Source organism: Nicotiana tabacum, chromosome 23 (genome assembly GCF_000715075.1).
Source record: "Nicotiana tabacum cultivar K326 chromosome 23, ASM71507v2, whole genome shotgun sequence".
Taxonomy (NCBI): domain Eukaryota; kingdom Viridiplantae; phylum Streptophyta; class Magnoliopsida; order Solanales; family Solanaceae; genus Nicotiana; species Nicotiana tabacum.
The window spans coordinates 17,432,672-17,458,784 of NC_134102.1; the positions used below are offsets into that span (position 1 = coordinate 17,432,672).

At 33.9% G+C, this 26,113-nt stretch overlaps 1 protein-coding gene across 3 annotated transcripts; it reads right to left on the bottom strand.

The window, feature by feature from the left end:
* Positions 1-15,855: 15,855 nt before the first annotated feature.
* Positions 15,856-19,283, bottom strand: LOC107766078 (putative UPF0481 protein At3g02645). 3 transcript variants are annotated; one of them, XM_016584791.2, is made up of 3 exons: positions 19,226-19,283; positions 18,692-18,783; positions 15,856-17,451 (listed from the first exon to the last, which is right to left on the bottom strand). In XM_016584791.2, the coding sequence occupies exons 2-3, from the start codon at positions 18,761-18,763 to the stop codon at positions 15,970-15,972; spliced, it is 1,554 nt and encodes a 517-aa protein (XP_016440277.1). In that variant the 5' UTR covers positions 18,764-18,783; positions 19,226-19,283; the 3' UTR covers positions 15,856-15,969. The 3 variants fall into 3 exon arrangements, with proteins under 3 accessions (XP_016440277.1, XP_075101318.1, NP_001311828.1); XM_075245217.1 differs by lacking the exon at positions 19,226-19,283 and adding an exon at positions 19,052-19,177; NM_001324899.1 differs by lacking the exon at positions 19,226-19,283 and having other exon boundaries at positions 15,970-17,451; positions 18,692-18,763.
* Positions 19,284-26,113: the final 6,830 nt, after the last annotated feature.

A 26,113-nucleotide genomic window follows, 5' to 3' on the forward strand; every position in this document is an offset into this window, starting at 1 on the left:
TAAATTGATAACAATCTGATTTATATTGAAATTGGGAGCCTGTGGCCATTGCCAGGCGAATTATAAAGTGAAATGTGGGCACGAGGTGCTGTGAGTAAATAATGAGGATATTTGGCACGTGAATTATCCGTGCAGTTGTGATATAAAATGTGGGCACGAGGTGCTGTGATGAAATGATAATGATAATTAGCACGTGAATTGTCCGTGCAGTTGTGATATGAAATGAGGGCACGAGGTGCCAAGAAAATATGATGATTTAATTATGGGCACGAGGTGTCGTGAAAATATGAAAATAGGTTGAGACCCGTATTTTTATGATTATGAAATGAGGTGTCACATGATGACTTTTTAATTGAAAGAATTATATTAAAAATATTTATTTGGAACGACTTTTATTCAAAAAGAATTATAGGAAAGAATCGTATTTGAAAGATATTTATTTGAGAAAATTATATTTTAAAAGATTTATTGAAAGAATTATATTTGAAAAATAATTATTTGAGAAAACTACATTTGTAAGAGAGTTATTTGAAAGAATTATATGTGACGGATATTTATTTGAAAAACTTGAATTAATTAGGCGTACATGTATTTATTAATTGTTGAGTGATATTTATGGTATTCTTGTTGTCTTGCTGCGCATACCACTGGTTGTTTTATCCCACCCTTATTGCTATCTGTTTCCTAGTATTTTGTATATTATATTGCACATGTTATTAGACTAGTGAGTGTCTTGACTGTACCTCGTCTCTACTCCATTGAGGTTAGTCTTGATACTTATGGGATACCGACTGTGGTGTACTCATACTACACTTCTGCACATTTTTGTGCAGAGCCAGGTATTGGAGATATCAGACTTGAGCAGAGTTAAAGTGGGACCGTAAGGATTCAAGGTAGAGCTGCTTTGTCGTCACAGTCCCTTGGAGTCTTTTCATTTCATTGTACTGTTAAATTTTAATCAAACAGTATTGTATATTCGGTCCTCGTGATCATTCCATGTATTCAGTTAGAGTTCATGACTCAGTACTAATCGTCTTGGGAGGTTGTATATTCATACTTATTCCGTTGTTAGTTTTGGTTACTTATTTAATTAAAAGAAAATGGCTTCAAAATGTAATAGAAATCGGATTACCTAGTCTTAGAGACTAGGTGCCATCACGACGCTTGTGGTGGGATTTTGGGTCGTGACAGTGCACCCCTCCTAAATCTGGGGCAATCCCTCGCCATATGGTGAGTGTCGCCACACTCAAAACAAGCTCTAGGAGGGCGTGGCTGATGTGACTGGCTCTGGTCAGATCTGCTAGATTGGCCGCTAGGAACACCCCGTGCAGGAGGCACACTAGATACTGGCGGTGCATAATAAGGCTCCTGGGGCCTAGAAGGGATCGGAATACCACTGGCGGTTGGAAGATCTGAATGGATGGGGCGACTCACATAACCCCTACCATGGCGAGCTGCTGGGGCATGAGTACCAGAATAAGAACCAGCCTCTCGAGATCTCTTGGCCTCCCTCTCCTCTCTATCCCGGGCAAGCATGCCCTCCAATCTCCTAGCGATACTCACAACCTGCTGATAAGAAATATCCATCTCTAACTCCCTGGCCATACTAATCCGGATGCTGGGGTGGAGTCCCTCAATAAATCGTCGAACCATCTCTCGAACTGTGGCAACCAAGGTCCGGTGCATGTCGGGCCAAATCACTGAAGCGAACTGCATACTCTAACACAGCCATAGCACCCTGGCGCAGCTGCTCAAACTCCGCGCACCATGAGTCCCTGAGGCTCTGAGGGACATACTCTCTCAAAAACATGTCCGAGAACTGAGTCCATGTAAGTGAAGCTGCCTCAGCCGGACTACTCAACTCATAAGCACGCCACTGCTGATAGACTGCCCCTCTAAGCTGGAAAGTAGTAAAAGAAACCCCACCCATAGTAAAGAGAATACGATGACACTCCTCCAGAAAACCCTGAGCATCATCTGTAGCCAATCCGATGAAGGTAGGTGGGTGGTACTTCTTGTACCTCTCAAGTCTGAACTGCTCCATCTCAGAAGCTGCTGCCTTAACCTCGGGCTGAGTTGGAGCTACGGGCTGCATTGGTACAATCTCTGGAACCTGGTCGACCTGAACCCGCTGCTCTGGAGTACCGGCGATGGGAGTCTGTGCTCCTCCCCCGGGCTGAGATATGGCAGGAGCAAGTGGAATCAAACCAGCCTGGGCTAAGGTGCTGAACATGCTTAGAAACTGGGCTAGAGTCTCCTGGAGGGCTGGTGCAGGAACATATGCCTCAAGTGTCTGCCCTCCATCTGGAGCTACTGGGGGCTCTTTTGTAGCAGCTCGTGCAGGTGCTCTGGCTGCACCACGTGGACGTCCTTAGCCTCTACCCCGGCCCGGGCCCCTCGCGGCTCTAGCAGGGGGCGCGGGTGCCTGGTCATCAGATCCGCTTATACGTGTCCTCACCATCAGTGAGAGAATAGAACACAGAAGTTTAGAATTTTTGAAGTCAACAATTTTTGCACGACAAGGAATCAAAGTAGTGAAATTTTCCTAACAGTTCCATAGCCTCCCGCAGATAAGTACAGACGTTTCCGTACCGATCCGCGAGACTCTAATAAATCAGCTTGTGACTCACGACACCTATGAACCTAGAGCTTTGATACCAACTTGTCACGACCCAATTTTCCCTCCGTATGACATCGTGATGGCACCTAGTCTCTATGACTAGGTAAGCCTAACATTTGCGGAATAATGAAATAAAAACATGAATTAAACAACTAACTGTTCAAAATACATAGTAATCCCAAAACCCGGAACATCATAAGTCACAAGCTACAAAAGGAAACTAGTATCTCTGTACACCAGAGTCTAATAACAGAAGTAAGAAAGGTAAATGACATACGAGGGAATAGAGGGGGACTCCGAGGTCTGCAGATGCGGCAGATATACCTTGAAGTCTCCGTACAGCAGCAAGCACTCTAAGCTAGTAGCGGGGCTAATAAAAAGTACCTGGATCTACACATAAAACATGTACAGAAGAGTAGCATGGGTACACCATAATCGATACCCAGTAAGTGCCAAGTCTAACCTCGGTAGAGTAGTGACGAGGTCAGGTCCGGGCCCTACTGGAATATAATAATAAAGCAAGGCCAAAAATGAAATATCGCAGTAAAATAAAAACTGAAATTTAACAAGAAAGAATTTATAGAAGGTAACAGCTCAATACACAGAAATACAACAGGGGATCTCCCGAGATACCGTCTCGTAGTCCCAAACGTAAATGTGCAGGGGGATCTCCTGGAATACTGTTCTGTATTCACAAAGTAAATATGCAAGACAGGGGGATCTCCCGGAATACCGTTCCATAGTCCCAAAGTAAATATGCAGTACAGGAGGATCTTCCGGAATATCGTTCCGTAGTCCCAAAGTAAATATGCAGTACATGGGGATCTTCCGGAATACCGTTCCGTAGTCCCAAATTAAATATACAGCGCAAACAATAGAAATACAACTACATCACGAAGTCTTACGATTTAGACTAAGTACCAGTCAAGGAAGAAGCAGGAAATTCACTAAGCATGCTGCACAGAGTTCACATAAGCAATTAAGACACGTAGACATACTGTATTAGACTAAATAGGATAGATACACATATTGAAATAACTCAATTAAGAATAAAAATAGATTAATATTCATTAAAATGGTATATCTCAAAATAAAAAGGAAAACATGTTGCTGCTCAGTAAGAAAATCGGATTTTTCCATAACCAGACCGTGTACCTACTCGTCACCTCACATACACGGTGCTCACATATCACAATAGTTCCAAATCTTAAGGGGATTTTATTTCCCCCACACAAAGTTAGGCAAGCCACTTACCTCTAACCAAGCTCAATCAATCGGTCACAACGCCTTTCCCACGAATATCCGGCTCCGAATGGCCCAAATCTAGCCAAAAGCAATTACATATCATAAATACAATTATAATAGACTCATCTAATTAATGAAATCAAGACTTTAACAAAAATTCCGAAATTCGTCCTAAAAGGTCGACTCGGGCCCACGTCTCGGAATCGGGTAAAAGTCACAATATACGAACACCCATTCCCAATCATAACTGAGAAATTCGGTTGGGGAACTTTTTCCCCATTTTCCCAACTTTTCAATCTAAATCCGAAATTAAATGGAGAAAACAACTATAGATTAATGAAATACAACCAAAAACGAGTAAGGAATCGTTACCCCAAAGATCTCTCTGCAAATCCCTCAAAGAATCGCCAATTTCTGAGCTCCTAAGTCCAAAAATGGAGAAATGAATCAAACCCTCGAAACTCTCTCTTTTCTGCACAACGAACCCTCTTGCGACCTCATCATCGCACCTGCGGTACCGCACCTTCGGGAAAAGCATCGCAGGTGCGAAAGTCACTTATGAAGGCTGGGTACGCATATGCGGCAATGGGGCCGCACCTGCGTGAGTGCGCCTGTGGATACCTGTCCGCTTCTGCGGTCCTTCACCGTATATGCGATTCCTCTCTCGCATCTGCGGGCATCGTAGATGCGGAACTAACCTCTCACCTGCGATCCTAGACTGAGCTGCCCAAATCCGCTTCTGCGCTTGCTTATTCGCATTTGCGAGCCCGCACCTACGGTATCCCCATCGCAGGTGCGAAAACAGTAGATGTCTGAAATTTCAGCAATGGCCTAAGTCCAAATTTCAACCCCGTTAAGCATCTGAAACACACCCGAGGTCCCCGAGACCTTAACCAAATATACCAACAAGTCCTAAAACACCATACGAACCTAGTCTAGCCCTCAAACCACATCAAACAATGCTAAAATTACGAATCACCCTCCAATTCAAACTTAAAGAACTTGAAACTTTTAACTTCTACAACTGGCGCCGAAACCTATCAAACCACGTTCGAATGACCTCAAATTTTGTACACAAGTCATATTCAACCGTACAGACCTACTCCAACTTCCGGAATCAGAATCCGACCCCGATATCATAAAGTGCACTACCGGTTAAAATCTCCAAAAATTCGACTTTCTCCATTTCAAGCCTAAATAAGCTACGGACCTCCAAAACACAATCCGAACATGCCCCTAAGTCCAAAATCACCTAACGGAGCTAACGGAACCGATGAAATTCCATTCCGGAGTCTTCTTCACACAGTTCCGACTATGGTCCAAATCCTAAGGTTTAAACCTCAATTTAGGGACTAAGTGTCCAAAAACACTCCAAAAATCAAAACAAAACCTCTCGGCAAGTCACAATAGCAGAAATAGATATGGGAGAAGCAGTAAATAGGGGATCAGGGCTATTATTCTCTAAATGATTGGCCGGGTCGTTACACATGGCTTCTTAATTTCTTAATAAAAAGGGTTAATTTTATAGAAGTCGCTCCAGATTTTGCCTTGTAACAATGAATTCTCTTGTAGTTTATGATATTACTGTAATGACCCGACTTGTCATTTTAAGAATTTATATCCCGTTCAACGACTTAATATCCCGAGCAATTTCGTAATGCGTATTATGACTTGCATGTGCGATCGAGTTTGGTTTTCGAAAGATTCAGAATTTAATTAAAAGAACAATTCTCATTTTTGAAGTTTAAATGGAAAGAGTTGACCGGAGATTTGACTTATGTGTAAACGATCTCAAATTTGAATTCTGATTATTCCAATAGCTCCGTATAGTGATTTTGGACGTAGGAGCGTGTCCGAAAAATTATTTGGAAGTCCGTAGGGGAATTTGGCTTGAAATGGCAAAAATAGAATTTTTGGGAAGTTTGACCGGGGAGTTGACTTTTTGATATCGGGGTCGGAATCTAGTTCTGAAAATTTGTATAGGTCTGTTATGTCATTTATGACTTGTGTGCAAAATTTGAGGTCAATCAGACGTGATTTGATAGGTTTCGGCATTAAATGTAGAAGTTGGAATTTCTTAGTTTTATTAAGCTTGAATTGGGTATGATTCGTGGTTCTAGCATTGTTCGATGTAGTTTGAAGGTTTCGACTAAGTCCGTATGATGTTTTAGGACTTGTTGGTATGATTTGACGGGTCCCGAGGGGCTTGGTTGTATTTTTTGGATCATTGGTTGAGAGACTAGTAAAGTTAAGAAATTTGGGAGTTTGACCATGGTTAATATCGGGTCAAGACGACCTCTTTTCAGTGTTTTGAGTATGTGAGCAGATCCGTAGCATATTTTATGATTGAAATTCATATATGATTTGTGTCCGGGAGGTTCCGGATGAGTTTCAGATCATTTCGGAGAAGATATGCGAAATTTTATCCGCAAATGCGAAAATACTGTTCATTTGCAAATGCGAAGTCTATGTCCGCAAATGCGAAAATACTCTTCATCTGCAAATGCGAAGTCTGTGTCCGCAAATGCGAAAACACTGTTCATTTACAAATGCGAAGTTTTTGTCCGCAAATGCGAACCTGAGCAGAAACTTAAGGTTTGAAAATATGTCATTTCTTCATTTTCGATTGGGATTTTTGGAGCTCGGTTCTTGGGCGATTTTGAGGATTTCTTCACAACTTCGACTGGGGTAAGTGTTCTATACCGAAAGTGATTATATTTCATGAATCTATGGTTATATTCATTATTTAATTCGGATTTAAATGGAAGAAATCAAGATTTTTGAAAAATCTTCCAAAAAGGAAAATTCAAGATTTGGAGGACGATTTGTTATTGAAATTTGATAAAATTGTTATGGTTGAACTCGTATCGGAATGGGTGTTTGGATTTCGTAAAAATTATGCCGGGTTCCGAAAGGCGAGCCTAGCATTGACTTTTAAGGATAAATTTCTAAGTCGACATATTATTATCCGGAATTGTTTCCGACGAATTTTAATGAAGTTATACAATTAATTTGGATAGATTTGAGCTGTACGGAGGTCAATTCAAGCAAGAAGGCGAATTTGGAATATCGGCATAACTTCAAAAAGGTAAGTATCTTGCCTAACTTCGAGTGGGGGAATTACCCCTTAGGCATTGAGTCTTATGTGGACATTGGATAATTGGAAGCCGTGTACGCGAGGTGACGAGTACTTACTCGGGCTTATATGTGTAAATTTTATTGGTTTAAAGTTTTAGGCATTTTTATGTATTAAATTGGATAATTGTTGGCATTAGCAAATCCTTGAATTATCATGCCTCATTCCTTATTTGTCAAGTTTGTATTTTATATAATAATTTCGTGTTATTGTCACTTGAATTTTATGTGAATTCTGTGTGTTTGTTGATTTGATATTTTTCATGGAATTAAATTCATGATGGAATCCTTAAAAATATTTATTAAATAAGTTTAAATTGAGGAGTTAATATAAAAATCAAGAATTTGGATTAATGAAGGTGTTGCCCTATACTGAGTATTTTTTTTACCTCTGTTGATTGTTTTGAGGTTTTATATACGTTGTGTGGAGCCTTGGGCTATTTGTTGAGAAATATATTGATTCTGCTACATATTTGGAATTTGGTTGTGGCAAGTGGCAAATTGTGATATGAATTGTTGTATTGTGTTGTGGTTTAAACACTCTCCTTGATATTATTTATGCTTCCTACTTTGCTTGTTAATGATATACATATGCTTGATAAGGAAGAGTGTAAAGCACGAAGGGTGATGCCGTACCATTTGAATTATATTATCATGTGAGGGAGAGCGTAAAGCACGAAGGGTGATGCCGTGCTATTGAGAGTGTAAAGCACGAAAGGTGATGTCGTGCCATTGAGAGTGTGAAGCACGAATGGTGATACCGTGCCATTTTATTTATATTATCAGGTGAGGATGAGAGTAAAAGCACGAAGGGTGATGCCGTGCCATTTCATTTATATTATCAGGTGAGGATGAGAGTAAAAGCACGAAGGGTGATGCCGTACAATTATTTTTATATTATCTATCACGACCCGAAATTTTCACCTTCGGACCGTGATGGTGCCTAACATTTCACTTGCTAGGAAAGTCAACTTTAGAATAATATTATCCATTTTAAAACAATTTTTAAATTTATTAATAACAAAGAAATAAATGCGGGAGTAAAGTCTGAAATGTAGTGAATAATCCACAAAAATAACGGTGTCTAAATACCATCCCAGAATTAGTGTCACAAGTGCACGAGCTTCTAGAATAATACAAATAAAGGTCTGAATAAAATAAAGTTATTTAGAAACAAACACACAACTAAGGTAAAGTAGACGTGGACTTTAGAACTGCGGACGTCATGCAGTTATACCTCAAGTCTCCTCTGATAGCTGAAATCCGAGCAAGTCTATGGTACGCCGCTTGGACCAACTCCGAAATCTTCATAAGAGGTGCAGAGTGTAGTATCCGTACAACCGACCCCATGTATTGGTAAGTGTTAAGCGTAACCTCGACAAAGTAGTGACGAGGCTAAGGCGGTTCACTTACATTAACCTGTATGCAATATTAGTAACATCAACAAATAATAGAAATAAATCAGGTAACTCATTTATAATAATTGAAGCCAACTCAACCGTAATAATTCATTATTATTTCAACCAATTTTCGTTATAGCGTGCAAACCGCTTCCACAATATATTCATTTTCAATCCTCTCATATAATTATTTTTAATCAAGTATATATTGACTTTTAAATAAGTCTATTGCGGCGTACAATCCGATCCCCCAAATATTGACTTTTAATAAGTCTGTTGCGGCGTGCAACCCGATCCTCCAATATGGACTTTTTAATAAGTTTGTTGTGGCGTGCAACCCGTTCCTCCAATATGGACTTTTTAGTTACAATTAAGACACATAATTCAAATAGCATGTAACAATTAATGCAGGAATTCAAGAATTAATATTTGACAAAGAATAGGAGAGAAATAATTATTATAATAATTAATTCATGATTTAAAATAATTTATGATTTTTCAAGTAAGTAGGCAAACAATTAATTTGACGACGTATAGACACTCGTCACCTCGCCTATATGTCGTTCACATGCATTTCACATAACAAATAATTTAAGGATTTTATTCCCTCAAGTCAAGTTTAACCGCGACACTTACCTTGCTTTGCAAATTCAAATCAATTACTCTACCACAACTTTTCCTTTTTAATTTATCTCCAAAAGCTTCAAATCTATTCACAAACAATTCGATATACTCAATACGAATCATAGGAATTAATTCCATATGAATTTACTAATTTTCTGGATAAAAATCCGAAATTTATTTAAATATTCGACAGTGGGACCCACGTCTCAAATCCCAGAAAAAATTACGAAATCCGAACACCCGTTCCGCTACGAGTTCAACCATATAAAAATTATCCAATTCCGATATCAAATGGACCTTTAAATCTTAAATTTGTGTTTTTGGAAGATTTTATAAAAATCTGATTTTTCTTCCCTAAATTCACGTATTCATGATGTAAATGAGTATGGAATCATGAAATATAATCAATATAGGATAAGAAATATTTACCCCAAGAATCATACTCTTAATCACTCATCATTACCCAAACTCGAAATTGAAGATTAGGGGTTAGAACCTTACCTCTTTGATGAAGAACTTGAGGGATTTCTTGTTGGATTTCAAAGCTTGAACAAGATTTTTGATGAACAAAGCACTTGAGCTTCTTCCTCTCTCAAAAACACTCTAACTTCTCTATAAAATCATCAGGTAATTGCCCAAAAATATGCCCGAACACCTATTTATCAAAATGGGGTCGGGTTATGAAAATAGGTAAATGGACCCTCCGAACTCAGGTATGCGGTCGCACAATGGACCGCACAATGGGTATGCGGGTCGCACAATGGACCGCAAAATCGATGCCGAAATCTGGGCTGCACTGGATAGGTCTGCGACCCATTTTACGGTCGCACAATGTATTTTGCGATCGCATAATGATTATGCGATCGCACAATTTGCTGCAAAATTATATTTTTCCAGATTTTGGTAATTTGGTCATAACTTCTTGTAGGAATGTCCAAATGACGAACGGTTTAAAGCGTTTGAAACTAGACTCATAGAGTTTTCATTTGATAGGTAATAAACTATATAACACTTCGTATCATGAGAGTTATGCTCATTTAAAGTTAGATCTTGTGCGAACTCACTCGAAACTTTAGTCTTGTAAAATTGCCAACTTCTACATTCGATGCCGAAACCTATCGAATCAAGTCAGATTGACCTCAAATTTTTCACACAAGTCATAAATGACATAACGGAGCTATGAAAAGTTTTGGAACTGGATTTCGACTCCGATATCAAAAAGTCAACCCCGTGGTCAAACTTGAAAATCTTTAGCCTTTAAATTACTAGTTTCCGTTAAATGGTCATAACTTGAGCTAGGGACCTTCAAATTAAATTTCGGGTATACGCCCAAGTCCCAAATCACGATACAGAACTGTCAAAATACTGATCCGGGTCCGTTTGCTCAAAATATTGACCAAAGTTAACTCAATTGAGTTTTAAGGATCTAGTTCACATTTTAATCCATTTTTCACATAAACACTTTTCGAAAATTTTTACGGACTTCGCACGTAAGTCGAGGAGTGACAAATAGTGCTTTTCAAGGTCTTAGAACACAGAATTAATTATCAAATTTAAAGATGACATTTTGGGTCATCACATTATCATATATTCATGGCACGAAGGGTGTTTCCATGGAGGTGAGGACGAGAGACATACATTATATTGTGATATCATTTTGTTGTGTATATATTCATGCCTTTATCTTGAGATGTTATTGTACACCTATGTTTTCTATGTGACTTGTAGTCGTTGTTGCTTCATGTGTGCCTCCACTTTATTTCTTTTATTGTTATTGACATTTCTCCCACCTAGTTGGTACTGTTATATGTATGCATGGTGAGAAAGATATAAATGCACGAAGGGTATTACCGTGCCAATTGATTTGATCTACATATATGTATTGGGTGAGAATGAGACAAGTACACGAAGGTATTGCCGTGCCATTTGATGTGATATGTTGAATATATTTCTCACGCGAGAAAAGTTAAATGAGGTGTCACATGGTGACTTTTATCTGAAAGAATTATATTAGAAAGATATTTATTTGAATGAATTATATTTGAAAGATATTTATTTGAAAAAATTATATTTGAAAGATATTTACTTGAAAGAATTATATTTGAAAGATATTTACTTGAAAGAATTATATTCGGAAGATATTTATTTGAAAGAATTATAATGGAAAGATATTTATTTGAAGGAAGTATATTCGAAATATATTTATTGAAAAGGATTATATTCTAGAGACTTTTATTGAAAAACTTATAGATAAAAGATGTATATTTTGACGGACTTGATTAATTGGTTGTACCTGTATTTATTATTCGTTTGAGTAATATTTATGGTGTTCCTGTTGCCTTGCTGTTTAAATCACTAGTTGATTGGTGTTGCTATCACTACTATTTGTTTTCTATTATTTTTGCTATCACTTCTATTAAATCACAGATTATTTGACTAATGAGTGTCTTGAATGTATTTCGTCACTACTCCACTAAGGTTAGTCTTGACACTTACTGGGTATCGACCGTGGTGTACTCATACTATACTTCTGCACTTTTTTGTACAGAGCCAGGTATTGAAGATATTGGATTCGGACAAAGATTTGAGTATGATCGCAAGGATTCAAGGTAAGACTGCTTGGTCATCGCAGTCCCTTGGAGTCTTTCCATTTTATTGTACTGTAAATTTCTTATTCGAACAATATTGTACATTCGATCCTCGAGATCATTCCATATTTTCAGTTAGAGTTCGTGACTCAGTACTACCAGTCTTGGAAGATTGTTGTATTCATAACTATTTTCGCTGCTAGTTTCTATTTTCAAAAAAAACAATGGCTTGGAAATGTAATTGAAATCAGCTTTACCTAGTCTTAGAGACTAGGTGCCATCATGACGCCTGTGGTGCAGAGGCGGATATAGCGTATTAGCTACGGGTTCAATTGAACCCATAACTTTCGACGCGGAGTAAAAATTTGTATGTAAAAATTCATTAAAATTGCAAAAATAGTAGATATGAATCCATAACTTTAAAAATATAATGGGTTCAATGTTAAAAATCTTAAAATTGAACCCACAGAATTTAAATCCTGGATCCGCCTCTGCTGTGGTGAGATTTTGGGTCGTGACAATTACGCTTATCTCACATATACGTTTTTTGTAGCAATTGTCTTAACCTATTTATAAAAAACTACTAACTAGACTAATTTACCTTACTGATATATACTTCAGTTAAATTAATTTTATAAATATATTTTTATTTAGAAGAATTCCTTCATAATCACATTTCACAATAATATTTTCTCGATCAACATGCGGGACATTGAAAGTGTCTCTATCCAGTTCCTAAACGATATCAGAATTATCTTCTAAACTTACCATCTCATTCATGTATTTTTTTGTTTGGAATTGAAGCAACAATGTGATTAAGTATCACTAGAAGGATATTGAGCCTGATCATCATCACAATCAGCATTTGATGAATCATAAATTCTCCTAATTAAAGGGCTCTTTGCAATCTTTAATTCTTCACATATGAAAATTTTAGCCATGATCAACTTTAACTCATATACTTCAGATATCAGATAAGCATCTTTGCACTTTGTTGGCAATATTCTTTGGGACCCAAAAATATTGCATTATGTGGTGGACATCATTTGCACAAGTTGTATCTCTTCTTTTACACTTAAGAGGCCAAGATTTTTTTACCTATAAATGGGAAGGCTATTAGTTCATTTTAGACACACCAACAAGACTTGAATCTTCATTTCTTGTTTCTTCCTTTCTTCCTTTATTAAGAGTGTTTTGTATGAGAGTTAAGTATTGGGAAGCACTTGTGTGAACCTTTCTTTGGAGTGATCTTGTGAGGTTATTCCCTTAGGGTATTTGAGATTAATTAGAGTGTTTACTCTAATTTTGTACTCTCTTTTGTACTCTTATTGTTATAGTAAATTGCTCCTCTCTGCTTGTGGACGTAGGTCACTTTGACCGAACCACGTTAAATTTGTGTCTTCTTTATCTACTTTAATTGTCGTTGTTATCAACTTCCATTGTCTTTGTTATTGTCATTACACTGTTGTTTGGCTATATTCCGCACTACCCGGGTTCCCGATCCAAATAATATATTTTATAGTTTCTGGTGATTGAGAATATTTTTCTTTTTCCAACAATGTGGGTGCCTTGGCCGTGAAGCAACTGCAGTGCATGTGATATGATTCTATCAGTCACATAACAGCGAATTCGCAGATTTATGGCCATCTTGTGGGTAGTGGTGGCAACATGGATAAAAGTACATCTATTTATCTATATTATTTACTAAAAAAAGGTTGGCTAATAAACTTTTTAAAAACGAGTCAAATATGGATAAAAATCATATTATCCAATTAGAAAATAGATAACAAATGGATAACTAATGAGTTTAACTTAAACATTTGTAAAGACTCAAATTAGGGGTTCCTTAAGTTTGGAAAACTAGGAATTCTCCTAAAAGTGATCCTATTCAAGAAGCAATTATTGTCGGTTAACCCATTTTCTATCCGTGTTAAATATGAGTCGGGTTAGATAATTTATCCGTTTTTGCATTACTCATTTTCGACCCACCCTTATTCGACCTGATCCGACCGTTTGCCGCCCTACTTGTGGGGATAATATGAACTGACAAAAGTGAGAATTTGTTTAAAGTACTTGTTTTTTTTAAGATATGCAGAGAAAAAAAATAATTTTTCTCAGGCTGAGAGAAAAAAGTCCACTTCAAGGTGGTTGAATTTATTGAACAGAAAAACAAATACAAAATCATAGGGGATTAAGTCAAAACCCCAAAGAATAAAACTTGGCAGAAATGTGAAAACCTAAAGTCACTTTAAGTTGATGTCTAGAACCAATCTAATTAACCAAAAAAATCTTACAAAGACATAGGGAATTAAATTGTTTAGATCAGTACGTTGGTGCACATATTGATTAATTCATCAGATATGTTGTATCCTATCAGCATATGTGTCGAGTAATTCTTGCACCAAAATATAGATATAATAAAGTCACCTAACTCATGAAAAACTTTTCTCATTGTTGACTTTCTTCCCATAAGTTTACATATGGCCTTGAAAGGAGCTGGTTTTAAAAGGTAAATTTTACATAATCATTCAAGTTAAGCTTTGTAATATAAAAGTCATTTTTCCTTTGTTTGTAACATAAAAATCATCTTTCCAAAGCATAATTAACACAAATATAACAATAGTCGAAATATGCTTTTTTTTGCCCGGAAAAGCAACATGGCTTCTTAACTTTTTTAAAAAGGGTTAATTTCACAGAAGTCTGCTTCAGATTTCGCCTCGTAACAATAAATTCTCTTATAGTTTATGATATTACGCTTATCTCACATATTCTTTTTTGTAGCAATTGTCTTAACCTATTTATAAATTACTACTAACTAGACTAATTAATTTACCTTACTGATATATACTTCTGTTAAATTAATTTTTATAAATATATTTTTATTTAGAAGAATTCCTTCATAATCACATTTCACAATAATATTTTCTCGATCAACATGCGGGACATCGAAAGTGTCTCTATCCAGTTGCTAAACGATATCAGGATTATCTTCTAAACTTACCATCTTATTCAGGAATTCCTCTCCACGGATTTTTTGTTTGGAATTGAATCAATAATGTGATTAAGTATCACTAGAAGGATATTGAGCCTGATCATCATCACAATCAGCATTTGATGAATCATAAATTCTCCTAATTAAAGGGCTCTTTGCAATCTTTAATTCTTCACATATGAAAATTTTAGGCATGATCAACTTTAACTCATATACTTCAGATATTAGATGTTTTCTTTCTTCACTTGTTTTTTTCTATTCTGATTCGTTTCTTTCCTCTAGATATTTATCTTGTTTTCTGTCCTCTTCTTCTCCATGTTCAATTCTTGATTTCTTTGATTTTCACTTTTTCGTTGTCTTTATTTTACAGAATTTTAAAATATTAATAAAATCAATTTAACAAAAGAGTTATTATGAGAGTAAACTAGTTAAATTTTAACTTTTTTAATAGGCTAAGATAATTATTAAAAAAATAAGTGAGATTAAAAACAATTAAAATTAAAAAATAAGCGTAAATATCGTTAACCACAACGGAAGTTAGTATTACAAGCCAAAACATGAAGGGAGGTCTCTGAAACTAACTTTCTTATTAAGCAAATTAAGATAGCCACATCATTTTCAGGCCAAAAATAGCATCTTCCAGCCACTTTTATATATTTATTAACTAGGCTTTAGAAAGATGATTTTGTGTTAAAAAAAAAAGTGGCTTTTGTGTTACAAAACTTAATTTAAATGAGTATCGGTAGAATTTACCTGGTCTTAAACTTTTGACCTTGGGGCGGGACACTTAAGGACACTTAACCATGGGAAAACTTTTAACTTTTGACCTTAAAATTTTGTCCAATTTGATTAAGTGACCTGCCCCAAAGACAAATTATGGTGTCCTATTTTTGCCATTTCTTTTTTATACACTTTTATCATTGCATAAGGTTTTAAGGAGTTTGAAAAGCACCTCTGCCCCTAAAATAAAAAGAGATGGGAAGAGTGGATTCCTTTGCTTGAGACCTTAACTAGATTTTAGTCAGAAGGCCAAGATAGACACGCCTTGCTATGATTATATTGCGAAAATTAAAGAAATGTCTGAATATTACCATAAATTCATATAAGATTTGACTTAAAACATAAGTTAGAAGGAAGAAAAGGCAGAGGATTGTAACTTGAAAAACTTGTTAGTTTAATTTTCATTTTTCATTACACCTCTATTTAATTTATACGCCTGATGATTTAGAAGATTCCTCATAGACGTATATATATGTAGAAGACATTTTAAACTTGTATTGGATACACAAATAATAGTAAGGAAAACCAAACTGGAAGGATTAACAAAATCAAACAACCATTGTGTATAATTAGAACAATAACTATTTAAATACCACCTGTGAAAGCTAGAACAGTCTGCATAGCTGTGAGTATGAGGAGTATGACAGCTGCCACAGTTGAAGCTCCTACCCACGGGCTGTTAAAATAATTGTGCCTCAAACTTGCCTTCATTAAGTTCCATGGTTGTTCACAATGTTGAACTAATTTTCTGCATTCTTCTTTGTAATAGAAGTTCTTAGATGAAACGCCGACCCCTTTCCCGATCTTGTTAAAAAGGGTAGCTATTTCTTTGTCCTCCCCTATCCTATTCCTGATAATTCCTTTTTGGCGAAGCAAACTCACATCTTTGTCTGAGTCGATTAGATAATCTATGAAAATTGCAAAATCACTAAAATATGTAGGACCATGTACATGAGACGACCGCTGCTCATACGCTATCAGATTCCGCAGGAGAGCCTCCGTTTCATCAGTGACTCTAAAACTAGGAATTTTCATTAACCCATTCTCAAATTTGATATCAAATAAACTTGTGTTATCTCCACAGTTTTCTTCCTCCAAGTAATCATAAATATATCCGACTTTTACGAAGCTAACTCCAGCTTCGGAAAGCTCCGTTGCATTTGGCATGACGTTATGCCCTGTTAGGTGGTCCTTATCTATTGGCTTATCTTTTGACCTAATTATTTGCAACGGATTACAACATAAGCTCTTCCTGCAATATTGTTCCATTTCCAAACTAGGATTCTCATGATCAGTTAGGCTACTACTTTTAATCTCTAAAGGGTGACATGACATATGTACAACTTGAAGTAAATGTTTGAATTTTGCGGCATTACCTTCACTCTCAAGATAGGATGCAGGGGTCATCTTCGGTAAGTAAGGAAAAAAGATCCACTTCACCATTTTTGTGAATGGTATTTCATCTTCCTCATCCATAGTCAAGTGATGAAGCTTTGTGAGGACAAAGAAAGGAAGTTGGTTTTCTACTAACAACAGATCTCGACATACTTGATTATTTATGCAATTTTCAGGGATAATCCAACATTCTCCTTCTGGACACATTCCACAACGCTCTCGAATGTATTCAACTAGAAAACAACCATCAAGTAACAATATTTTTGAAAATTTGTCAACAATATCCCTGTCAAGGTTTTCTATATCATCATAACAGTTTAATGCTTCATCCTCCAATTCCCTAATGCAACTTTCCACGTCAATCCCCTCTTTCCTGCGGAGGAAACGCTGTAAGTAACGCAGTTTATACTTTTCCATGTAGCGAAGTTCAGGATTGTGTTTATGGTAAGGACCAATGGAGATCACATTTGGCCTATAAGCATCTGGATTTGATTCACGTAACCCCGCACTTACTTTGAATATGGTACAACATTTGGTAGATGAATCGTTGAAATCCGCAAATATTTCATCAAGGATTTCATTTGCAGGTTTGTTTGTTTTCAGTCCTGACAGATCTTGACCATTTGTTTCCTTTATCTCAATTAAATGATCCAGTTTCCTCCCTTCTTCTATCTGTAATTAATGGAAATTAACGAGTCATATTTTTTTCCTTCTTTTGTGTTTCTTTTCTTTACATAAATTGTCAATAAATAATGATCAGATAAAATAAAAATCTGAAGAAAGATTTTCTCCTCATTTTTCGATTTTCCGCTATGTGCGGGGTCCAAGGAAGGGTCAGACCACAAGATTCTATCTTAAGCGGACTTAGACCAAATTTCTGCAAGAGACTCTTTCCACGACTCGAACCCGTGACTTGCTGGTTATATGACAACAACTTTACCAATTATGCCAACACTCATCTTTTTCCAATCAAGACTGAAAATTGTCCAAAATAAAAATTAAAATTATTTCAGAGATTTCTCTTCACATTTTGCTTTATTACACTAACCTTCCCTGTATTTTACGATATTACGATTACCTCTCACTTTGATTTTCTATACTTTTAACCCCATTTATCATTAATATAAATAATTATTGCTTGATATCTTCCCTTACTAATATTCTCTTTTGTTTAATTAATTTAATAAACATCTTTTACTACTATTTTTTTTAACTTATTCTATTAATTATTAATGCTTAAATAAAGAAAAATGCGTGGGTGAGCTCCAGAAGTGTACACGCATGCGAAATTCTAGTTTTTGATTTTCTTAACATTTCACTTAGATTAAGTTATATCAAAGTCAAAAACTAAAAGAAAACAAAAACAATTGAAATAACAAGTAACAAGAAATAAAAACAAACAAAAAGAAACAAGAAAAACGCAATTCCAAAATAAAATAAAATAAATTTACTAAAAATAAGCAGTGAGTAGAGAAAATAGAAAGTCTATAATGCCTTAAGAAGAGCGGAGATCGTTACCCAAAAGTAATAAAGATGAATTTATATTTGGGTTATATTACTTACTCTTGTGATTTCTAAAAATAGTTATCTCAAATTAATTTTTATTTTAGAAGTTCAAGACTTAATTAATTATTTTTTTTTCTATTTTACCCTTAATATTAATTATTCTATAACACTACAAATACCTCAATTATGAGTAAATACTAAATGATGAGAGATTATATCTTAAAACATAAATAAGGGTAAAACAGTTAAAAATATCTTCTATTTAATATTTTCTTAAGAAACGTGTAAAAGAAAAAGGTGATAGATGAGGAAATAACTTTTAAAGGATAGCATAAAGTGAAGGACAATATATATTACTTCATTTATTTTTGAATTAAAGAAGTATAGCGTGGTGTGTGAGAGAGACCTCATTTACAGAAGTTTGAACAAGTAGTGGAATTTGATGATCCATTTGGGTAATCTCAATATGATGTGCCATTCTTCTTGAAACTGCAATTCCTACAACAGAGAGAGACGGGGAAATAAGGGTTAAGACTTTATTGTATCAACCCAAAGTAATTACAATTTGGAGCTGTATTAACTTCTACTCTTTTGCCAAAAAATGAAAAAAGAAAATACAATACATTTTAAGAAATGGAAACACAAAAGATTGACATGCCATAAAGTGAAAAAATAGATAGTGATGATTTATATAGCTGATTCTAGTTATCTTGGGATTGCAGCGTACATAATTGCAGTTGTTCCTCTAAAAACTAGCAAAAATTACCATTTCTACAAAGTGTATATTATATGAAATTTTTTAAAATCGTCATGTTACACAGTTCCCACGGTATACAATATACTCTAAAAAGATCTTTTCGTGTAAAATGATCGCAAAGAATGAAAGAAAAAAAGTTCTTTTGCAAGGCATATATAGAATGAGAAATGCAGAAGTACTAACCTCTTGCTTGTCCTGAATTAATTAGGATGAGAAGTGAGGCATCAGATTTATAAGAGAATGTGATTACTATGGTCAATTGGAAGTCTTTCTTTATATATTATTATATTATTATGTAACAATCAAACCTTTTCCTTTTTTGACTCGCTCTGTACCAGAAACTTCCCTGCCAATTGCCTAATGATAGGAACGTGTGTTGATTATAAAATGAATTTGGAATAATAATTGAGCGAAAGTCGACTATTGATAATGCCTAATGATGGAAATGAGTTTTTATTATAAAATGACTTTGGCATATATATAATAATGGTGCCGATTTGACTATAATCACATTACTAGTTTTCAGTAGTAGACAGGTGATAGCACTATTGTGTTGATTGTGTAGAAAAAGCTTTTGGCTTGTGATCTTCCACCTGAAAGGGAAGATGATATCAGCCGCGTAAGTTTTGGACGATAATTTGGGCCAATTAAAACTTTAGTAGCATATTTAAAGTGACCCCGATGCATGTGGAACTCACACAAGAATGAAGGATAAAATGGAGTCGTAATTTAGTAACTATAAGGTAGTACTAGTATTAGCACCCGCGCGGATGCGCGGACACTAATCATGTCAAATATTTAAGTTATTTGGATTATATGTAACTTATCTTAAAATTTAAACTTTCTCGTTAAATATAGATAGTCATTGGATATTAATAAAAATCGCTACATGAAAAAAATTAACCATTTTTTCTATTTATTTTTTTTGATACCATTCTCGCCGGTGTCATTGGATCCTCAAAATAGTCAGGAAGTAAAATAATAACTCATATTTATGGCAAAATAATCAAGTATTGAGACTATGAATGACTCTTTAGGTATGACTTGACTCTTTTAGTACGACTTGAACTCTTATTTGGTGTATTGATATCTCTTAAAAATATTTCTTTTTTAAAATTTCAGTTTCTAAAATTTTATTTTTCCATAATAATTATTTTTATAATAATGTAAGTGAAAATATTATCCTTAATTCAAAACTCATTTTAGTTGGCTATCTAAAAAATTTAAAAATTCTTTAGCGAGTGATGTTTTTCCCCAGTATGACTCCATTTTGATATTTGACATTAACCATGTTAAATATCTGAGTTATTTGAATTATACTATGTAAATAACCTTAAAATTTAAACCTTCTAAATAATTATAGATAATCGTTAGATATTAATTAGGAAACACTATATGAAAAAATACTAACATTTTCTCAAATCTCATAGTAATGATTTTATTTTTGCACTATTCTCATTGGTGTCATTGGAACCTAAAAATAGCCACAAAGCAAAATAATAACTCATATTTATGGCAAAGCACAAAAGGTTGACACAATATAAACGATCTTTTGATTACGACGTGACTTTTTTGCTACGACTTGAACTCTTATTTGGTATGATATTATCTTTCAAAAATATTTCTATTTTGAAATTCCAATTTCTAAAACTTTATATATATTTCAATAATAATTATCTTTATAATGATACGAGTGAAAATGTTATCCTTAATTTAAAATTCACTTCAATCGACTATCTAAAAATTTAATTAATTCTTTAGCCGGAAAAACTTTATTTCATTATGACTCCATTTTAAGTTTATCGATATCTCTAGCCACAGATTTTGAATTTTTAATAACCTATATATATAAAAAAATCTGTTCTTTGAATCATTAAATGTTAAATTAGTTGATTGTTATTATATAACATTGCATATATTGTCTTAAAATTGCCAAGTAGTTTGTTTTTTGACACCATACTTGGCTTAACCTCAATGCAAACTACTCAAATTGCATTTAAATTCAAATTCGAATATCATATCAGTTTGTTAGTAATAGTAATTTTTTAAAAATGACACACAATGTAAATAAAAAAAATATTCTAAAATACTCTTATCTTACATTCTATGTATTTGAGTTGAAAAAAATATTTGAAATCGATGAGATTAACTTCCAAATTTTTTATACTCAACAAAGATAAAATATAAGAAGAAAGTTGTTGTCATCTCTTATTTCTGGTATTTAGATCTTTCATACATTTTTTTCAATATTTATTTTCTTTTATATTATTTTTTATGTCATTCTTTCTTTTGTTACAAAAAATTACTATTTCACTATAAAAGGATGAGTTTTAATATAAATTGTCTACATAAGAACTTTATTTATATTTTTAGTCTTTGGTTAAAATTCTTTCATATTTTTCATTTGGCTTTAGCTAATCAGCCTAAATAGGTGCTCACCCGACCACTTAAATTAAAAAATTGAAGGATGTATAATTTATATATAATCCATATATAATATGTGTATAATCGTGTGTTGTCGTTATATTATCTATTTATATTAGTTATAAAAAGTAAAGAATAAATTTGGCAGGATATTTATGTAAATATTTCATAAGATTTCGGTTTTTTGAGTTTATCCATGATATGACTTCTATTATAATAATTTTAAAAACTCTCTACTAATGTTAAAAAATATCTTATCTTTTTATTATCTTTGAAGTGGAAAAAAGTAAAGAGTGTTTTTCGAAATAATTTATTTACATTTAAAAAAAATAAAATATTTCATGTCATACCAATATTGTTTTAAAATTATACTCTTTGTTACACTTAAAAATCGTTATAGAAACTATCAATTAGAAACCAATATCTCTCTTGTTGAGTTCGAGAAAAAAAAAATATTTCACAAAATCTAATGATTCAAAAATAATATTCTTCAACGAAAAAAATATTATGCCCTTGCAATATTGGTTTGACTATAGCTAAAAGGAGGGGTTTCAGCTTATACCCTTCAATTCCTAAAATGTGCTAAATTAAAATTAATAATAGCAATTGTATAGCCAAAGTTTTGTTATTTGTTTGATGTCCATTTATACAAATTGACTCTTCAAACAAATATTCTTCAAAAGAAAAAGAAAAAAACAAAAATAATTTAACGGAAAAGGGCCAGAGCTGTCCTTGGAGTATTAGAATTGACACAAAAATGCCCTCCGTCCACCTATTTGAATAAAAATGCCACTACCATTATTTTTTTGGCTCAACATTACCCTTATTACTAATAGAAATTTCTGGAGGAAAAATAATTAATTAATATCCACGTGTCACTGTTCTATTACCATAACTTAAACATCAACTAAAATATAATTAAACTCACCTGTAACTCGTCCAAATATTGACCCGCTCCGATTTTAAGTTTTAACTCCTCTCTCTCTCTCTCTCTCTCTCTCTCTCTCTCTCTAGTAAAAAAATTGACAACTATTATTAGTACATCATATGAACCCAATATGTATGAAATTGCACAATACCAATTCCCCATAGCAGAAAAGCTTACATATTAATTAATAGAACAAATAGCGAAATAAATTAAAAATAGAAATACAGATTACATAAATAGTAAAAAATCAAAAACAATCCTCAAATTTTCACAAAGGAATGACAAAATAGTGAAGAAAACTTTCAGAAATTTCAAATAAAAAAATTATATAATAAAGAATATCCATTACATCAACAAAAAGAATCTAAACTTTTTGCATTAAGAAGAATATGACAATTCCTTTCATCTTCCATAAAAATTATTCTAATAGAGAACTCAATCTTGAGTTTGCCTCATGAATAATCATAGACATACACTCGTAACAAAATACTCACTAAAACGAAATGGCGAAGAGGCAGAGGTGAGAGAGAGAGAAAGAAAGAAAGAGTTATGTTTTAAAATTGGGGCGGGTCGATAATCGGGCGGGTTACGGGTGGGTTTAATTAAAATTTGGTTTAGGATTTAAGTTAGGTCAATCGGACGATGACACATGAATATTAATTAAATTTTATTTTTTTTTCAGAATTTTATGTTGGTAATAAGGGTAATGTTGAGCCAAAAAAATAACGGTAGGGGTATTTTTATTCAAATAGATGGATGGAGTGCATTTTTGTATCAATTCTAATACTTCAGGGACAGTTCTGGCCCTTTTATATTTTTTTAATATTGACTGATTTTTGTGATGTTTCTTTCTCCAGCATGTATATTTACTTCATTATATATGTAAGTAAACTTTTACTCGATTTTTAATTTTTTTTGTTATTTGGATAAACATAGACGTGTATCCTATATATTATATTTATTTTAAAAGAAATTCGCTTTATTCAAATCTAGCTACAGTGTTTTAAAGAACTATAATTATAGGGTCTTGAATGTGAAAGAGATTTATAGTTATATGGAGAAGTTTTTTTTTTTTGGCCAGAGGCAAAGTAGTATTTAAATAATTAGAAAAGATAACAAAAGTTCCTAACACGATTGCATATGATCATTAACCAAATTAAGTATGATAACATGATAAAAAAAGGATATATTTTTATTTTTAATTTAAATTCGAATTTTAAAGCTTTATCTATAAATTCAAAATTATTCTTTAATTCAAATTCAATATATATATATATAAAGAGAGAGAGAGAGAGAGAGAGAGAGAGAGAGAGAGAGAGAGAGAGAGAGAGAGTATATTTGTATTTAACTAACATAGTCAAATATAGAATAAAGTTACCATATACTATTGACATTTATTGACTTGCCACTTGGCTTAATCATAATGCCAATTATATATGGTAACTTTATTCCTTTAATATATATATATATATATATATAAGGTGAGTTAAAATAGAGGTGAAATATGTTTACATCAGAAATGAATTTATTTCAGCTACAATTAGGGGCGGCTCAAGAAAAATAGTGGCCTAAAGCTAAACTTTATTAAGAGGCCTTAAGTTTTAAAAAAATCATACATATTCTTATTTAAATTATGTTTTTTAAATATTTTGAAATGAAAAATTATTAATGATATGTATATAATTTATTTTAATCATTGCTTTTCAATTAATAACATAAATAATTAATCTATTTAATCTTTTTTGAGATAATTGTTTAATGAAATCTTCTTTTAGGTAGTATTAATGTTCTAGAAATAATCTTTTTAATTTTTGAGTAGCTTTATTCATATCAATATACTTGAACTCAAATGTGGGACTTCCCGCGCCGGATTTAGTCGGGCCCACTGTAGGTACTGGACACCGAGTAAAAAACCAAAAAAGAAATAGAGTGCGCAATCCCTCTTTACTTTCTTGAACCGTAATCCCAATAAGTAACAAAATATAGGTTTAAAATGGTATGGTAACAAAATTGAATTAAATTTCAATTCACAGATTGTAATTGTACATCATTTCCAAAAGAACACAAGACTAATTATGAGTAACCATCGGAGGATGTGGTACCCGTAATTAGTGTTTTAAAAGGCGTGCGCGTAAGGCGAGACGTTTTATATATGCCTCAGCAGGGCGTAAGCCCCGAGGCACGGGGCGTAAGCCCCATAGGTATTTAATTTTTAATATTTTATAAAATAATATAATGACAGTAAATATTTATAAACAGGTAAAATTGCATAAAAATTGAAGAAAAATATATATATATATATATATATATATATATATATATATATATATATGTGTGTGTGTGTGTGTGTGTGTGTGTGTGTGTGTGTGTGTGTGTGTGTGTGTGTGTGTGTGTGTGTGTGTGTGTGTGTGTGTGTGTGTGTGCGCTACTTACAAGCACAAGTAATTTGATTCTAAAAAAATAAAGTTCTATATGGAGGAACAAAAAGGATGATTAACCTCCAATTTGAACTTTGAATTTGCTGCTACGAAGGAGAATGTAGTTCTCTTTGTATTTATAAAAAAAATTAAATATTTATTGCTTTTGGGAGATATTAGCAAACAAGATTAAAAATTGGGAAAGACCATGAATTAGGGCTTAAATCAATAAAAAAGGTGTTGACTTTTAAATTTAATACATCTGAGTTCTTTTTTAAACCTTTTGAGTAATTAACAAACTGACTTTTGAGAATTTGGGTATTATATGAAGGACTTATTCAACAAATTTTATTTTAATTTGAAAAAGTCTCTGGGGCTTACTTCTCACTAACAAAACGCGCCTTAAACGTCCCGGCATACGCCCCGAACGCCCGGGCGTACGCTCCGAACGCCCGGGAATACGCCTCGAACGCCCGGGCTTATGTCCCAAATTGCTGGGCGTACTCCTCTTGAGACTTTCGCCCCATAGCATCGCCTCGGGGCGTTTTTGGTACGCCTCGCCCCGAAAATGCCTTTTAAAACAGTGCCAGTAATAAGTACTCATACATTCTTAACCAAAGCGATCGTGTTAGATCGGCCTTGGGAATGAAGTTATTTTTGATACGGAGTATTTTACCTCTAAAGTGGGATGTTTCGTCGTGATTTCGGATTAAACTGGCCCCAAAGCAGGAATTAAATACCAAGTGTAAAACCGAAAACAAAAGAAGAAGAGACAATAAGAATCTCAAGACTCAAACAAAATTATTATCCATTTGAGTCATGTGATTTGCACTAGAGGTAGAAAATAATACTCATAAATTAATTTATAGCGAGCATATATAGAACGAGAAAATGCAGAAAGTTACTTCTTTGGTTTGGCCGTTAATTTCTTCTTTCGTTGGTCTCTTCAACTTTTGCTTCTCCTGGATTTCTAAGAGGAATGAGATACGCAATGATAAAAAAAAGAATCAGATACCTGGCCTTGTTTTCCCTTTCAACACAAAATAAAGTTGGCCAATAATTACAAAAGTTAATCGAAAGTATATGATACGTAATGAAAAAAAAAATCAGATATCTGTCCTTGTTTTCCCTTTCAACACAAAATAAAGTTGGCCAATAATTACAAAAGTGAATGAGAAATAGAGTGAATCAAATCAAAGACTATTTTACTCAATTATTTTCGTTTTGGCACGTTTCTTCCACTATACTATAACAGCTTTTAAATTTCTAACCTTTATTAGAATTTTGAAAATCATTATCTTG